Raw genomic sequence first — 17,390 nt, 5'->3', positions numbered from 1 at the left:
CTGTTGCGGATCTAACCAGGAAAGCGAACCCATGAGCAGTGTTCCAACACGAAACCGCACCCACACAATGCAACAAAAGCTACGCCGGCCTATACGCTCCGGGGAGAATTCTTGGACGAAAAGAAAAAGGTATCAAAGGAACAAATTCCCTTCCACTCTAGAACAAGATCATCAAGCTACCACCAAACATAGCAGAAATTACCACAACAACACCACACATGACTGTCTCGAGAGCGATCCTCGGCGCAGGCAGGCCCATGGGGGCGGCGCCCTTGGTCGAGGAGCTGGTGCCGGTCGAGGAGCCAAGGTCGAAGGTGCCAGTTCCAGGCTCGCCCGTCTCGGCGGCCGTCTTGCTCTGCTCGGCACCAGACTGGCGGATGGGACCGGTGGCGGTCTGAGTGACCGTAAGGCCGGACGCGACGGAGCTGACGCCAGGAATGGTGGAGTTGGAGATCTCCTGGACGTTGGACGAGGTGGCGTTGAATTTGGTGTTGGCGAGGGCGATCTGGCGGTTGTGCAGGTCGTACACGACGTAGGCCGAGCGCATGAAGGTGTCACCGAGCAGGATGGGCGCGTCGCCGGCGGGCTCGATGCCGAAAATGCAGGCCTCCTCGCCGCTGTTGCGGAAGCGCGCCGGGTTGCCGTCCGTGTCCGTCAACGGCAGCACCATCTCGTCCATGCCCACGCTGATGGTCGGGCCGCCGTCGCCGCCAAAGCTGAACTCGATCGTGGCACCCGTATCGCCAATGTTGCAGTTGACGACATAGCCGTAGTCGCGCGTGTTGCGCGCGCCCACGCCGTTGATGATGTCTGTAGCGATATCGTCGGGCAGCAGTGTCAGCGTGGTGCCGCTGTCCAGGATGGCGGGAACGGCGAGATCCGTCTTGCTGTACACGCTCTTGCCGCCGCTGGACTTGACGTTGACACCGCCAAGAGCGACGGTGAACGAGGTGATTTCGCCGCTTTGCGAGTCAGGCTGGATAGGCAGGCCGATGAGATTTCCCGAGTACTTGTCGCTATCAACACCACCGAAGAGGACGTTGCCAGTGCTGGCGTCTGCTCGCGGTTAGAAAGTGGCTAGCGTGTCTGCACGTGAAGATTGGGGAGACGTACCAAGATCGTTCAGCCAAAGGCTGTACGCAAGACTGCTAATGTGGCCCTGTTGCAACAGCTGGACGGGAACATTGGGGTAGGTAGTGTTGTCTGTCTGGGCCAACGTCTCGTCCTGGATGAAGCCCACGCCCATGATTCCCATGGGCGTGTCGTCGGCGTCTGTGGCGACGGCCATGGTCATGTTCCTGATCTCCGTGTCTCCAATGGCCAGGACATCGCGAATGTAGTCTCCGGTGATGGAGGTACCGTCGACATATTGGATTTGGAACTCATTCTCGCCAACATCCTCAAAGGTCGACGAATCAGCGGGCCGGAACGAGGACTCACACTGGCCCTCCTGGCACTGGGTCGAGCCGGCGTAGGGGAACCACACGTCGCTGCTTCCGGTGTCAATCTGTAGGCCTATGCGCTGGCCGGGTGTGCCGACGGTCACGTTGATCTGGTAAAGCGACTGGTAGTTGGCGAGGTTGGCGGTGACGGTGTCGCGACGGGCGAGGTTGCGGCGGGCAAGATTTGCCAGGACGTCGCGGCGGTTCTTGGCCATGGGGAAGCCGACAACCCGGGGCTTGGTGGCGTCGGCAGCTTGCGCGAGGCTTGCGAAGCCGGCGGCGGCGGCGAAGTAGGCGAGCGTGCTCGGCATGGTGGCGGGTTGGGGTGTGGAGAGGACTGGGGGATCAGGAAGATCAAGGTGGACTGGGGGGGAGGCGGCGCTTTTGAAGCGGTGGCGCGTGAGGGCGCAGGTACTCTTGCTGAGCAGGATCCCCGGCCCCCAAAGCGCTGACAGGCTTCGTAAGACATCATCGGCAAGAGCGACCGTGATGTCAGGGCGCAGACGCGGGAGGCGATCGAAGCTTGGCGAGAGCTTGTGGCGGCTGCGCCCAATCTTCTTTCAGCCTCCATTTCGAACAACAAGGACTCTGCCTCGCCCAAGCGCCAGCTCAGCCTCCCTCAATAATAGCCGCCGTGGCTCTTTCATCGCCCAGCACCGCCAGCACCACGGGCACCGCGGGCACCACGGGCACCGCCAACGTGAGTCCTCGCGTCTCGCAGCCCGGCGAAGGCACGCTGGCCTCTCAGGCGGCAGCAGGAAGCACGCTACAGGCCGACTTGCACGACTCAGGGCTGGCCAGTTCGCGCCAACCAGGGTGCTGCTGCTGCGCCACCCTGCTTGTGACCAGCAACATGCGACAGCCGAACGCCAGGTTGCCAAGCCTCAAACCGATCCAGCACCTTCCAGGTCGCAATGCTTGTTTTGCCGCCGTCAGCGCCCCCTGGCGTCGCTGCTGCTCTCCCCTGCCTCGTCTTCTCCATGTCGCATCGTCTCAGCTTGACTTGTCGTGCGGGAGTGCGGACCCTGCTGCCTGACCGCAGGCCCAACGCATGGACAACCGGCCGGATGCGCGCGGGTCCCTATCCGGTGTTTTATCTCCGCCAACGCGATGCCGGTTATTGGTCAATATTTGCCTCGACCGCATGCGGAATGGAGTTGGCCCCCAGACGCGGATGCCGTTGCGACCACCCGTCGCCCACCGCCTCGTTGGCTGTTGTGTGGGGATGAGGAGGCCATGTCTCAAGCGCGTGCCCTGCTGCTTGCCACACTCGCCGCGTTGTCACTGCCCCCGCCCTCGGCCCAAAGGCTTTGCTGTCTTTGTTCATGCACTGCCAACTGCAAGGGCCGAAATGGCCCGACTCTGTGGAGACGAGTATAAGCTGACATTACAACAGCCTTGTGAATTCAAAAATACGAGTGCAGCACTGCTCAGCAATGACCTACTCGGGCTGGTAGTGCACAGGCAGCACTGCAGCACACGTTCCGCCGCCCTCTGTCCCCGACACCCAAAAGATAGCAATCAACTCCGCGGATTTATTTGCTTGCGACAAAAATAGCTATTCGGACGGTCGGCAGGCAAAGCTGCAAAGTCGGTGACGACGTGGAATGCAGTGTGTAGCATAGACGCATACTGAGCCATCCGTCGAGGGTACACTATACTCTAAATCGCAATCCAGCTGCTCCAGTCAGGTTTGGTTACCTCTAGTGCGCCACCAAAGCATTCGTCAGCCCTGTCTAGACGCTGACACTACCGTGGCACCTATCTGGCATCTCGAATAATGAGCCCAGAGTCTGGTCTCCAGGGACGATTCCGTCCTGTACCAACAAGCGTCCCACGACCGAGAGGCGTTGGATCAAGCCAACTCAGGCGAGTGGCAACAACATTGTTGTCTCGCCTACCTGCGTGAGGGATTTCATCGCAAACAAACAAAGTGGTTGCCGAATTCCTTGCTTCCCTGTAATCATGACTAGCAAGCACGCACTGCCCGCAGTTCAACTCCGTTCAGTTGTACTTGTTGGTAGGTGCGTCCCCCATCGGTAGGGTGAAATGGAACATCGTACCAGAACGAACTTCCATCTTGGATACAGACAAGACTTTGCACGAGGTCATTTGCATCAAGTCGATACTAACAGCATTTTAGAGCTCCGACCCTGTTTCGCTGTCAATGGCCGAAAGCTCGGACCCACGGAGCTTTGATGGGTCGCACTACCGTGGCTGATTCTTTCATGACCAAACCAAAATTAGACATGTGCGGGGAAGCATGGAAAGACGAGATGGCTTCGACTTTCAGTACACAAGAGATGTTATTATAAGAGTGCGGGGTGCTTTAAGCTTAAACCTTCGGCGATGACGCGTCCTCTTGGCTAAGTGGGTCAAATGGAAGCTAACCAAAGAATTCCATCGGCTGTGAGATGTGAGATGATGCGATATATGCACATGGCAGGTAAATCGGGATTTTTTATAAACGTTTCGATGAAATGTAGACGCGCTAAAGATACTCACACAAAGTAGATCGATTAAACTTCATCCGCGTTGACATAGTCGTATCATTTCATTTGGGATTCCACTATGTGTACAACACTGCACTGGCTGAGGGTCATATATAGCCAGTGGGCAAAGCTCCAAATAGCAAGATTTAAATCCTCGCTTTTTGTTGAAGCTCAATCCAGCAGTTCCAAAGAGCTATCACTTTTCCTCAAGAGCAACATGCCGCAGGTTTTATAATAGTCTGAGATCCAAGCCATTCACCGCTGGTGTCACCAAAAATGAAACCATGCTGTGTATCACCGTCCGAGTCTGCACCGTCTGTCCGGGGTGTACGGTACCCACGTTCCTACCCCGCACCTGTGGCTGCGCTGCAGTGCAAGGGTCTGGGGCGCTCGGAGCGCTACCATCATTTTTTTCTCACCACGACCTGAGAAGCACTTGTTTGGGTCTCGCGTCAGTGCAGTATGTATTTGGTATTCGGAAATATTCCCGGTTACAGATCCACAAGAAAAGAAAGAGAAAAAAAGGCCACCCAGATGCGGTCACGACAAACCCCGCATTATCCGAGCACAAATGACATGCGACTGCCGGCTTATGTACCTTCGCCTACTAACGCCATAATGACTCGCCCCTCCAAGGCGTTTTCCTGAGTTCGTCTTGCAAGAATCCAAGTCTTGGGATTTCCCCACACCGCTGCGGGGAAGGAAAGTGTTCCGGCTCATTGAATGAAGGTACGGCGTAGCGCTCGGGTGCATGGATCCGAACAATTGAAATAAGGACATACCCCTCACGATATGATTTATGAGCTCTTCCCAGACTCATCCCGTCTGATAGAAAGCCAATTCCCTCTTCTAAATACAGGAAGAGGAAGAACAAGAACAAGAAAGACAACAAGAGTGAAGCAAAGCGGTTAATCTTCCCAAACAGACAAACCACCATGGCAAACGACAACATCGAAACCCGCCTCTTCATCGACGGCAAAGTAAACCAGAACCCCCCATCCCCATCCCCCTCCCCACCCTCCAACCAACACACCCAACTAACACCAAACCCTCCATCCAGTTCGTCCCCTCCTCCTCCTCCGACTCCACCTTCCCGCTCACCTCCCCCCACACCTCCACCCCGCTCGCCACCGTCTCCGCCGCCACTCCCACCGACGTCTCCGCCGCCGTCGCCGCCGCATCCCGCGCCCACCCCAGCTGGTCTGCCCTCTCGCCCGCGCAGCGCGGCGCGCCCATGACGCGCCTGGCGGAGCTGATCGTCGCGCACAAGGCGGCGCTCGCGGAGCTGGAGGCGCGCTCGATGGGGAAGCCCGTGGGCGAGTTCTTCGAGGCGGACGCGGCGGCGGGGGCGTTCCGGCTGTACGCGGGGCTGGGCTGGAGCGCGCGCGGCACGACGAGCCTGAACACGCCTGGGTACGTCAACGTGACGGTGCGGCAGCCGTTTGGGGTGGTGGGCGTCATCATCCCGTGGAACGCGCCGCTGCTGTTTTTCGCGAAGAAGGTGGCGCCGGCGGTGGCGGCGGGGAATGCGGTGGTGGTCAAGAGCTCGGAGAGGGCGCCGTTGACGGTGAGTTGGGATCGATGCGGAGCTTGTGATCACTGGGGTGTGGGGTGGGCGAGTGGACGTTGGTGGATGGGCACTTTCCGCTTCTCCTCGTTGCACGCCGGCCTTTGATCATGCGATGTGCTGTCGGACGTTTTACGCTGACTTGCTGTCTCTTTCCAGTCCGCGAAACTAGCCACCCTCATCAACCAAGCAGGCTTCCCGCCCGGCGTCATCAACGTTCTCTCCGGCCTCGGCCCCGTCGCCGGCGCTGCCATGTCCTCGCACCCGCAGATCCGCATGATCAGCTTCACCGGCTCGCTACGTGCGGGAAAGGCCATCCAAGCCGCGGCGGCAGCGTCCAACCTGAAAAATGTCGTCCTCGAGCTCGGTGGCAAGTCGCCCGCCATCGTCTTTGCGGATGCGGATCTCGACGAGGCGGCGCGGGCGACGGCGTACAGTGTAAGCACGAATGCGGGGCAGACGTGCATGCAGAACAGCCGTGTATACGTGCAGCGGGCCGTCGCGGATGCGTTTGTGGAGCGGGTGAAGTCGTGTTTGGCAGGGGTGAGGATGGGCGATCCGCTGGAGGCAGAGACGCAGATGGGGCCGATTGTGGATGCGGAGCAGCAGAAGCGCGTGTTGGAGTACATCAAAGAGGGGACAGAGACGTCGAGGGAGACGATCACGTTGGCTGACGCCGCCGCGGCGGGTGCTGGCTCTACGCATGTCAGCCCGACGGTATTCTTGGACACACCGGAGGATGCGCGGGTCATGAAGGAAGAGGTGTTTGGCCCTGTCGTCAACATCAACGGCTTCGAAGACGAGGAAGAGGTGGTGAAGAAGGCTAATGATACCGAGTTCGGCTTGTATGCGTCTGTCTTCACCAGGGATGTGGATCGCGCGCTGCGGATGATGACGCGGTTGGACGCTGGCACCGTTGGAATCAACTGCACCAGCCCCACAACCGCGGTTGACATGCCGTTTGGAGGATACAAGCAGAGCGGCCTCGGGCGCGAGGGCTTGGAGCATAGCTTGAGTAATTATCTTGAGGTCAAGACGGCTTTGATCAAGGTAAAAGGACTGTGAGTTGGAAGCACTACGATCGGTATACCCATAGCGAAAGCCTCAAGCAGACTCATCCATACCATGGTTGACGTGATCTGGAAATCTAGCGATGCTGTAGTGGCATCTTATCGCTCTGGGAGAATCCCGGGTTGCCCTTTTCTCCCAGAGACGGGATCTGAAGTATAAAAGTTCTGAATGGACAAGGAAGAAATGGCATCTTGATATGAAAAGTTCGTGAATTGTGTCATGATCTCGTACTGGGATGTACGGGTCGGACTGGCCTGTGCATCGAGTCGAAGCCCTCAAGCTTTCTGAAGCTGCTCGTACTCCGACTTCACGATGCTCGGCAGCTCTTGCTCGAGACTCGGCGCCTTCGGGCTCCAGCCGAGGAACTTCCTGGCCCTCCTCGCCTTTCCTCTAGAGTTCAGACCCCAGCTCAGAGCCTCGAAACCGGCCAGCTTGAACGCCTCATCCTTGTTGAGACTGAAAGTCTCGTTCTTGGGAATGTAGCCTTCCTTGGCGGCCTCGGCGGTGATCTGCTTGGACACTTCCCCCCAGACGTGCTCACCGTTTTGAACGAGGAAGTAGCCCTTCTCGCCCCACAGCTCCTTGTCGTCCTTATGACCTGTGGCAGCTGCCTCGGCCAGGAGAACGAAAAGGTCGCTCAAATCGTGAACATGAACGTTGTCCCAGTATGTCTTGCCGGCGCCAATGATGGGACCCTTCTTCTGCTGGAGGGTGATCTTGGCCAGTTCGTACACCTGACGGCTGCGTCCGGAAACGGGGCCTCTTCCGGGACCTTGTAACCACGTTAATGACTGGGTTCTCCACGGGCAGCGGCATCAGTAGCTTACCGTAAATGGTCGGGGGGCAGAGAACAGCCGTCTTCACGGAGTCTGCATTCTTAGTTCCAGCTTCCAGCACAATTTTGTCGACATTTCGGTGGAAGGCATGATCCGGGAGATGGGTAAGCTCCTCGACTCCATCGAGATCGTCATAAACCTTGTCGGAGGCCTCGCCAAGCCTGCCGGCGTCGGCATCGGCAAAGCAGAGAATGCCAGTTCCACTGACGTGCAGCCAGTAGCCCGGGTGATGCTTGGAATGGGCGCTGGCAAGGCCTTCAGCAATGGCCTTTGCGGCAGGCTCGTGATCGGAGGCATCCGCGGTGTCTATATGGTCGCGTGAATGGGGAGTCCGGTACGATGTTTTGCACGTTACTTACGAATTACAATGTCAGCCTTTGACGCCTCTCCCTTGATCAGATCATAGCTGTCAAGGTCGCCGTAGACGATGTCGACGTTGGAATAAGCCTGCTGGACCTTGGCTCCCTTGTCCTTGGTTCTGACCAAAGCAGTGTAGGACCAGTCAGGGTGAGCCTTGTGAAGAGCATACAAGGCGTCTCCGCCAATGTAGCCAGTGATGCCTGTGCTGATGCAGGGGTCAGATGGCGGAGATGGTTGATCAAGCGAAAGGAACGGCATACATGAAGACCTTGGGAGCCATTGTGTTGAATTGCGAGGAAGGCAATGCTCTTGGTTCAACCGTGCTGGTGCTGCCGTTCCCCTGGGGCTTTTTGAAGTGCAGTGAGGGAAGGATTTCAAAGCATGTGCAGACAATCGAAGCTTCGGTGAATGGCGTCATGCCAGCCGCTACTAGACCCAAACAGGAAGGAACCCCCACCAGCTGCCCACTCCCCACCTCCGTCTCCATTCTAGAGCACTCGAAGCATGCAAAGCGATGATATATTGGGGGGAGGTTACTATTCGGGCTCGCTATCTAAGCAGGAGATGCAGTAGGCGCTGCCTTGGTAAGCATTAGGTGAGAACGCGAGGGGAAGCGAAGCCTATGTTTAGCGCTCATCCGCGAGAGGTGCGAAGAGTGATGATATAGGTATCCTTGCGCCAGTTGCAACTCAATAACATCATCGCGCCACCACCCACGGGTTTACACCCCCGTACAGCCGGTCTGCCGAAACGGCCACCCCTCACGGCCCGTCGCTCGCCTGCACGGCCCAGACCCACATCCACAGCTTGCGGCTCAAGTGCGACGGCATTCCTAATCACTGAGTAAGCCGCCATCGTAGATGCTGGATCTACCATCTCTGCCGACGTCACCCAGTTGAACAGCCGAGCTTGTCGGACTTGCGACCGTGTTTGCATCACATGGCTTGTTCCGGCACTCCGATCACGGTTTGCTCGTTTCGCAGTCGATGAGCGGAGTCAGGTCCTATCGTTGCCTGCGCGATCCTGAGAAAGCCGCTTCTCAGCTGAGTCGTGGTCGTTGCCAAGCGAAACTTTCTCGCTGTTTCAAGCCGGCGGGGCAGTAAAAGGAGAATCGAGGGACGTGCGACGCGAAATCGGAGACGTCGAGAGTGAGACGACACTATAAGCTCCCGAAATCCGTACAGGTCAGCATAAGCAGTAAACTAGCAGCTCTATCCCGCGCCTTTAACAACCCGCGTCCGCACCTCTTCCTCCCTGCACCCATTAACAACAGCCTGTGCATCACAATGGCACGCACGGATACCAATGGCGTCAACGGCTCGAGCGACTCGTCCACACCGGCCGATGCCAGCACGCCCGACGACGTCCAGCTTGAGCTTGACGCGCTCATCATCGGCACCGGTCCAGCAGGTGCTTCATTGGCGTGTTTCCTGGCATCCCATGGTAAGCAAAGAAGGCCGCTTCCCTCTTCTCTCCAGCCGTTGCTGACAGCTTGTGTGCCCAGGAATCAAGGGTTTGATGGTTAGCAGAGCGCCGACCAATGCGGACACTCCGCGAGCACACATCACCAATGCCGCTGCTTTAGGTGAGTCGACGATGGTTGGATGAGCCCCAAGAGGGGCGCAGTCGTCGTGTATGCCGTACTACAGCAGTCTGTTATCCGGCGAATGCCCAGGGACGCGAATCACCCGGCATTTCCCCTCTTCAGCAGACATCACCTCCCCAAAACAAAGGAAAAGAAAACATCAGACCTCATTGCTGACCACCGTCCAACCAGAATGCCTCCGGGACATCGGTTTGGAGGACCAGATCAAGAACCTGGGGACCAAGAACGAGAACTTCATGAAGCACACGCGGTGGTGCTACAGCATGGCCGGCCGCGAGTACGCCCGCATCTACTCGTGGGGCAACGACCCGGCCCGCAAGGGCGACTACGAGCGCGCGAGCCCGTGCAAGCACGTCGACCTGCCGCAGACGCTGCTCGAGCCCGCGCTGGTCCGGCACGCCACGCTCCACGGCTTCAGCTGCCGCTTCGACACCGACCTCGTCGGCTTCGTCGACGACGGCGCCCGCGTCGTCACCACGCTGCGCGACCGCCTGACGGGCGCCACGTACGCGGTGCGGTCGCGCTTCCTGTTCGGCGCCGACGGCGCGCGGTCGCACGTGCAGCGCCAGCTGGGCCTGCCGCTGGTCGAGAAGCCGCAGCAAGGGTTCGCCATCAACGTGCTGGTGCGCGCCGATCTGTCGCATCTGATGGAGTCGCGGCCGGGCAATCTGCACTGGGTCTTCCAGCCGGACAGGGAGCATCCGGCTTTCGCGTGGCAGGCCGTGGTGCGCATGGTCAAGTACGAGCCCCCACCCTTTGTTTTTCATACCTGCCTCTTCCCCATCTTTCCAGGCTCTCTCTCTCCCTGAAAAAAAAATATAAAATAAAACGTCAGCTAAGAGATCGACACAGGCCCTGGAACGAATGGATGTTCATCCTGCTCCCTGACCCGGCTGCCGGCGCAGCCGCCGAGAACGTCACGGATGAGCGCTACCTGGCGCGCGTGCGCGAGCTGATCGGCGACGCGACCCCGGCGGAGATCATCAACGTCTCCAGATGGTACATCAACGAGACGTACGCCGAGACGTACTCGTCGGCCAGCGGCAACGTCCACTGCCTCGGCGACGCCGTGCACCGGCACCCGCCCTTCAACGGGCTCGGCTCCAACACGTGCATCCAGGACGCCTTCAACCTCGCGTGGAAGGCGGCCTACGTGCTGCAGGGCCGCGCCGGCGCCGCGCTGCTGTCGTCGTACACGGCCGAGCGCCAGCCCGTCGGCAGGGCCGTCGTGACGCGCGCCAACGACGGCTTCCGCGAGCACTTCGCCGTCTGGGACGCGCTGGGCCTCGTGCTGCCGACCCCGGGCGAGCGCGCCGCCGCCGTCGCCGAGCTCGAGGCCCCCACGCCCGCCGGCCGCGAGCGCCGCCGCCGCTTCCAGAGCGCCGTCGCCGCCACGGGGCGCGAGTTCCACGCCCTGGGCGTCGAGATGAACCAGTCATACACATCGGCCGCGGTGGTCAAGGACGAGGGCGTCACGGGCGACGACGGCCTGGGGGCTTCGGCCGGCGTCGACACGCAGCTCATGTACGTCCCCAGCACCTTCCCCGGCCGCCGCCTGCCGCACGTCTGGCTCGGCCGCGCCGTGCCGGATGGCCTGGTTTCCACCGTTGACCTTGCCGGCAAGGGCCGTTTCGCGCTGTTCACCGGCATCGGCGGCGTCGACGCGTGGTCGCGGGCGGCGAAGAGCGCCGAGGCCGCGCTGGGCGTGCGGGTGCGCGTCGTGTCGATCGGGTATGGCTGCGAGTTCGAGGATCCGTACTTCGAGTGGACGCGCGTGCGCAGCGTGGGCGAGGACGGGTGCGTGTTGGTTCGGCCGGATCGGTTCGTTGCGTGGAGGGCAGAGGGAGCGAGTGGGGATGAGGAAGGGAGGTTGGGCCGGGTGTTGAGGAGGGTCTTGGCGAGGGAGTGATGTCCGTCTGTATGTGTGGCTCTCTTCTTTTGCTTGAAACAGGACGGTGGTTTGTTGTTCTTCGCGTCAAGTGATGAATAGAGTAGCTGGTGGGTTTTCGTTCGATATCGACGAGCTGTAAGCATCCGAAAACGCGCATGCGCGAGATGATCAGCAGTTACCTAACGCTTGACTTTTGCTTGGGGGTCACCGTACCTACTTTCTGTGACCCTGGTCAGGGTAAAGGCAAGTTGGCAGTGTCGAATGGCCGGAGTCCTATGAAAATAGAACACAGAATGCCTTGCCCAGCATCCACGAGTCGAGACGCTGTCTCATCCGGGTGCATCAGGAGTGTGGAGTATAAAACATTCTTGCCGTGGGACTTGGCGGCGGCAGAGGTGAAGCCCAAGGGAGTACGGTGACTATTTATCCTAAACATGGACTGTTTCTCCATGTTCCAACCCTGGATTTTCTATGTCAGTTTTGCTTGATCTGCCCCGAAACACAGTTGCTACCCGGGAGTACTTGCGAGCAAAGTAGCTACGAAAGAACGAGGACGGGTGCATTGTTTTGCAGCATCTAGGAGGTGACGAGAAAAGCCGCTGCGGTGGTGAAACGTAAGAAAGGACTGCCCCGTGAAGGGTGCAGGATTGCGACTCTTGCTAGTCGAGTGTTTGAAGAATTGCCCGGTCAGTAACTCGAAATTGGTGCTGACTCGCCCGGACTTGACGGTCCAAGTATGACAAAATGCGCCTCAACTTTCTGCAGAGGTTCTTTTAGACAGGAGTGCCGCCTTGTCGCCCTGACTCGTCTTGCCACTCAAGTGCAGAGGGTGTTCAAGGGACCGGCTCCCGGTGGTGCTACCTCTACGCTGGAGCAGGGAGTTGCCCAGGAGAAAGTGCATGGTTCCCCGCATTTGGCTTGCCTCACCTACAACCGACCAGTCGGTGTGCCGGGTGCCCTGAGACCCTGGGTAAGTTGGTGGTGTTGACAGGCTGTGGCGAAATTATCCTGCTGGGCGATGCAATCCTGTTGCACCTGCATTGTTGCCCAAGCTCAGCGTGGAGACGAGGAACAGCCTCGAACAATCAAGTCCGATATAGTGCTAAAGCTTAGCTACGCAGAAGGCACAGTAAAAGAATTTGAGATAATGCTCGGTGCATGGCACTGTTCAGGGGCTTGTTGATACCTTCCCATGCGTAGGTGTCCACGGCATGTCCCGAAGGCTGCTTCCGCTGGAAGGAAGAGTGTTACTAGCCACACTTAGGAGAAAGCAGAGCCATAGATGCTACCATTAACCAGACACGCAGCAGTGTGTAAGCCCAATGGTAGGGTGCACACATGCAGCGATGAGACATTTTGCCTTCTCGTCGTCAGGCCCTCGCGCCAAATGAAAGGGATTCTTGCGCCTGCCTGCATCAAGCCAGCACATGCCGATCATACTGATAAGAGTAAAGGGGAGGAAGGCGATGAAATAATGGTTGGAATAGTTTGGCCGAAGGTAGCATCGCACAAAGCTCCACTTGGTTAGCCAAAGGAGATTCGTGAAGGGAGTCAAAACTGCATTAGCGAAAGATGCTAGAAATTGGCAAAACGCCTCCCACGTGGTGCATCCGCAGCTATCTGGAACGTGGTTCAGTGGTTGTATACCACCTTGGCACCGTCGTGACACGGCGTAAGCCATGTGTCGAGCCGTGTGTAACGGGTGATGGGAAGCAACGAGGCGAAGGATTCTTGCAGATGGTGGAATCACAGCGCTGCAGGAACATGTCGCATCCTACTACGTAGGTAGTGATCCACGACGCTGCCAACACATGTGACAGGGGACCCGGGTGAGACAGAGGGCTCTCTGCTTGGGCATGGAGGATGCGGATCACGGCAGTATTCCGCCAGCTCTTCCCGGGCAGCCGCGGTGGCTAATAGGGGTCAGCTACGACGGATCCCAGGATGCGGAGAGTAGAGCGTCCGGGTGGGTGGCAGGTGGCTTGGATCTTCAGCAGCGGTTCGGCAGACCCGCGTGGCTCGCGGAGCCGCGGGAAGAATGGTTCTGGCTTGTCGTCAGGGCACCTGTCCTGGGAGGGCTGGTTCTGGGCCCGCATTTGAGCTGGCTAAAGGTCGGTGCAAGACGCGAGGCCTCGCCCGCGAGCCGGCGCGCTTAGTGTTGAGCCGATTCGAGCACCGTTGCACCAGCTTGGTGGGTGGCAGGTTGCTGCAACGAGCGGGGTCCGCGACGCAAACGTCTGCCAGCGCGTGCTAGCGCCCAATCGAGGTCGAGGAGCCCACGGGCGACGCCAGGGTCCCTGTGGTCGCGGAGGCAGTGCAGGAGAGCTGGCTGGCGCGCGGTCGAGGAGCGGGCAGCAGGCAGCGGGCAGCCGGGCGCGCATCTGGCAGAAGTGATAGTGCTTTGGGAGGTGAGGCATGTGCACGGGAACAGCGGAGCCGCAGGACGACGACGATGTCCACAGCGCGGAGAAGGCCAGGGCTCGGAGTGGAGATGGGTGCAGATCGCCAGGCCCGTGCGCACAGATCAGACGAAAAGCCAAGACATTAGCGCAGTCGGCAAAGCTGGCAAATCTGATCGCCCGGAACGACTTCCTGCCCATCAACCCCGGCAGCCACACCTCCTCCCACCGCGGCACGTGTGGCCACGCCAGCCTGCGCTCGAGAGCCAGCGCCCTCGCCCTTGCGCCCGCGCCCGCGCCGCTGCCCGCTGCTGACGCCCTCCCGCCTGCGAGTCCTCTGCCTGGCCCGGGTCCTGTCCACACCTGCTCGCTCCGTCCCGACTGCATCACGGCATGCCGTCCGCACGCCGCACGCAGCACGCCGCAGCGGCGACGGCGGTGACGCGCTGCCGCCACGGCTGCAGCTCCCCCAGCTGCATGTGCGCGCTCCTGGCGCCTCCGCGCCGCCCCGTCCTCTGTTCAGCATGCAATCGGCCCTTCGTATCCCTGAGGCTGACTGCCCAATCGCGCAGTTTGGCCTCTGGTTTCAGGCCTTTGCTGCCGATGATCTTCCTCACTTTCCCAGCGCGCTCCGCTAGCGAGCAGAGGACCCTCATCCAGCGCTCGTCCTGCCTATGGCAGATCCGCAGATCGCTCCGGCCTCGTGGCGACCGCTCGTTTGGGCCGTGGCCCACGCTCTGCGGCGTGCCTGGTTGCTGGCGCTAGCTACTGGCCGCTCGAGTCCCCGCGCTTCTCAGCCTCCCCAACTGGCCAGGATCCATCTCCAGTGCCTGGTCCATGAATCATGCCCCGAAAGCTAATTGTCAAAGCCAACGCGGCTGCTGTTAGCGTTCCATGCTTTGCCCAAGCCGTCTGCGCCATCATGGCCTCCCGTTCCCACGTCCATGCTGAGCCCTGCGTGATATAGCCTGTCCAATCTGCTCCACCCTGCGCATCACTGCGATTCGCGTCCTGTCTGCGAACTCCCGTCCAGGTTGTCTCCGGCCCTCCACACCTGCCAACCCGCCCTCTCTCTTCTGGCATCTGTGCAGTCATTCCCTGCCACTCCTAACCTCTCCGCTCCTCACGTTCCTTTACTCCTCTGCCGTCCCCTACCCTCGAAATGGGTATCAATTGGAGCCGAGAGTCCCTCCCCGGGCCCGTCGGGCCCTTCATCTCTCCCACTTATGAGGTCGAGATGATCAACAAGGGCGATTTCGCAGCAGCGACGGCAGTGTGGGGTTTGACCGTCATCTGGGGCGGTGTCTGCGCGTGGCAGGGTTATCACCAGACGAAGCAAGCTCGCAACCCGTGGCGGAGTGCCTACATTTGGCTCATCTGGCTGGAGCTCGTTGTCTCATTGATCATGGGCGCTGAATGTTGGATCTTCATGCTGCGGTTGATCCACCCGAGTTTCGCCTTCTACATGAGCATCCGTACGTTTCCTCCTGCATGCCTATCGTTCTACAACTGACGGTTCCAAGTGTTCTTGTGGTGTATCCAGGTGCAGCTTCTGCTTCAAGTCATCATCAATCGTGTCCGAGTCATCTCCATGAACAAGGACAAAGCAAGAAACATCATGATTGGTACCGCCTTCATCGTCACTATGATCAACATCAGCGTCTTCAACATCTGGATTCCCGCTCGTCTGCAGATCTCGCCGAGGTATGCTGCCCCTCGCCATTCGCTTTGAGAGCAGTGCTGACCGCTGGCAGATATATCCACATCAACGAGGTCTGGGATCGCGTCGAGAAGGTCATTTACCTGGTCATGGACGCCATCCTCAACGCCTACTTCATCAAGTCTGTGCGGAAGAACCTTGTCGCCAACGGTCTGCAGAAGTACAGCTCGCTGCTCAAGTTCAACGTGCGCATCATTGCCGTCTCGCTGCTCATGGACGTCATGATTATCGCTGCCATGTCGATTCCGAACTCCTTTGTGTATGTCTCTCCCCTGGGCTGGGCCTCGTAAGCACGCTTGCTAATCTCCCAAACAGGTACATCCAGTTCCATCCGCTTGCCTACCTGGTCAAGCTTAACATCGAGTTGACCATGGCCGACCTCATTCGCAGGATCGCCATCTCTGCCGCCTCCAAGCGTGGCAACGGTGTCAGCGTCCACCACGAGTTTGTGTATGCCAATGGCAGCAGCGGCAAGGGCACGCAGCACACTGCCATGGAGCTCTCCAGCACCCATGGCCGTTCCGATTCGAGATTCGAGTTCGAAGGAGAGGGTATCCAGAAGACGCAAGAAGTCGTGATTCGCAGCATGCCAAACCCCGACATGAAGAGCCCGATGCACGACGTGGACCAGCTTTCCAATTCCAGCACAAAGGACGAGGGCAGCTCCACAACCGGACCCGATGCGGAACTGGACGACGAGAGCCAACTGGTGCAAGACCCGTGGAACAACGGTAACGGCGTTTACAAGACCAAGATCTCTACTGCGCATCCGCACCACTAGAGAACGGAGAGTTTTGGATTCGCACGAGGGCAAGAAAAGGGGGGAGGCTAGACGGATACTTCTTCTTCATGGCGCATGAATGATTGCATGCGGGCGGGCGGACTTTGGATCCGTCCCCTCGGGCTACGGCGCAGTTCTTGGATTGATGACATACAAGAAGAGCATTTTTATCTTCACGTTGGATATACCACACAGGGCGGCATGAGTCTTTTTGATTCTGTAATTTTTTCACCGATTTTTTCTTTTGTTCACTCGATACCTCTTATTACATTTTATACCTAATCTTTCAGGGCCCAAAGCCTCCAAAGAACTCTACAGACGCCGAAGGCTGTATATAGACCAGTAGAAGACATTAGAAAAGCTCTTTGAATGACCATTTCATGAAGTAAAACATCAGCTGTCCCCATGACCGTGTCCAATCACTTGAAGTCTTCAGTTCCGCGACCTCGGGACTCCAGCATCCAGATCGACAGGGTTGAAAGAGGTTCCCACGACTAGGGACCGCAAGCCTCCGAGGAGAAAGCAAGTGCTGCCAAAACGTCCAGGCACGCGCGGAGGCGCGCGGCTGTTGCACACAGACGGGAAAAACCAGGACAAACGAACTACGGGTATGTGCGCGCGCTTCACCGGCCCAACGAGGCTAGTTTGAGGAAAGGAAAGCAGGCACAGGGCAGACGGGCGTCAGGCACAGAGGCGCACGCGCACACGTTTTTCTGTTTTTTCTTTTTTCCTCAACCGCCAGGGAACTACCTTGCAACGTCCGCTACCAACCGTACCACGAATATTGTCCGAAAGACGAACTTCCCGGGCCGTTTTTTGGTCCCGCGCCACTGACCACGACGATGAAGAAATCAAAAGTGTCTCAGCACACAAGGGAACCGATATGTCCCGAATAAGCACTAGAGAATGAAAGAGGGGGGACGGCCACCATTTCAAGGGGTGGTCCGCCTCCTTCCCCTGGTCGGTATGTTCGTTATTTACTCCGAGTTGAAGGCTGACTTGTCGATGACAGAGAGCTTGCCATATGTCCGATGTTCGGTATACAATAGGTAATCATATAGCCAGCCGCGGCACGAGGAAAAGAGGCTGACGGCTAGCTGGTCGGGTGGGTAGCTAGCTAGCCAAATGGCTGGCTGATTGATTGCGCGTGCGTCGGGCCCGGCTTTTCTGGCCCCTACCCTCCCATTCGGCGCATTTTTATCGTAGGTTGTTCTGGTCTCCCTCT

The 17,390-nt window shown here is 58.6% G+C and overlaps 5 protein-coding genes across 5 annotated transcripts; 3 read left to right on the top strand and 2 right to left on the bottom strand.

The window, feature by feature from the left end:
• Positions 1-157: 157 nt before the first annotated feature.
• BKCO1_1700035 (aspartic-type endopeptidase) lies at positions 158-1,753 on the bottom strand (the record flags this gene model as incomplete). The annotated part of the gene is made up of 2 exons (XM_020271647.1): positions 158-1,056; positions 1,114-1,753. The coding sequence occupies 2 exons, from the start codon at positions 1,751-1,753 to the stop codon at positions 158-160; spliced, it is 1,539 nt and encodes a 512-aa protein (XP_020131708.1).
• A 3,116-nt stretch (positions 1,754-4,869) lies between these two features.
• Positions 4,870-6,566, top strand: BKCO1_1700034 (aldehyde dehydrogenase; the record flags this gene model as incomplete). Its single annotated transcript, XM_020271646.1, has 3 exons — positions 4,870-4,914; positions 4,995-5,501; positions 5,661-6,566. The coding sequence occupies 3 exons, from the start codon at positions 4,870-4,872 to the stop codon at positions 6,564-6,566; spliced, it is 1,458 nt and encodes a 485-aa protein (XP_020131707.1).
• Positions 6,567-6,847: 281 nt separating this feature from the next.
• Positions 6,848-8,048, bottom strand: BKCO1_1700033 (nucleoside-diphosphate-sugar epimerase; the record flags this gene model as incomplete). Its single annotated transcript, XM_020271645.1, has 4 exons — positions 6,848-7,344; positions 7,400-7,714; positions 7,768-7,973; positions 8,029-8,048. 4 exons carry the CDS (start codon positions 8,046-8,048, stop codon positions 6,848-6,850), a joined length of 1,038 nt encoding a protein of 345 aa, XP_020131702.1.
• A 1,006-nt stretch (positions 8,049-9,054) lies between these two features.
• BKCO1_1700032 (dichlorophenol 6-monooxygenase) lies at positions 9,055-11,283 on the top strand (the record flags this gene model as incomplete). Its single annotated transcript, XM_020271644.1, has 4 exons — positions 9,055-9,211; positions 9,273-9,353; positions 9,546-10,113; positions 10,227-11,283. 4 exons carry the CDS (start codon positions 9,055-9,057, stop codon positions 11,281-11,283), a joined length of 1,863 nt encoding a protein of 620 aa, XP_020131701.1.
• Positions 11,284-14,826: 3,543 nt separating this feature from the next.
• BKCO1_1700031 (uncharacterized protein) lies at positions 14,827-16,165 on the top strand (the record flags this gene model as incomplete). Its single annotated transcript, XM_020271643.1, has 4 exons — positions 14,827-15,139; positions 15,188-15,368; positions 15,419-15,643; positions 15,700-16,165. 4 exons carry the CDS (start codon positions 14,827-14,829, stop codon positions 16,163-16,165), a joined length of 1,185 nt encoding a protein of 394 aa, XP_020131704.1.
• Between the last annotated feature and the right edge of the window lie 1,225 nt (positions 16,166-17,390).

This window comes from Diplodia corticola (assembly GCF_001883845.1).
Source record: "Diplodia corticola strain CBS 112549 chromosome Unknown scaffold17, whole genome shotgun sequence".
Taxonomy (NCBI): Eukaryota; Fungi; Ascomycota; class Dothideomycetes; order Botryosphaeriales; family Botryosphaeriaceae; genus Diplodia; species Diplodia corticola.
The sequence above is the reverse complement of the archived record's forward strand: the minus strand, read 5'-3'. Positions and strand labels throughout refer to the sequence as shown.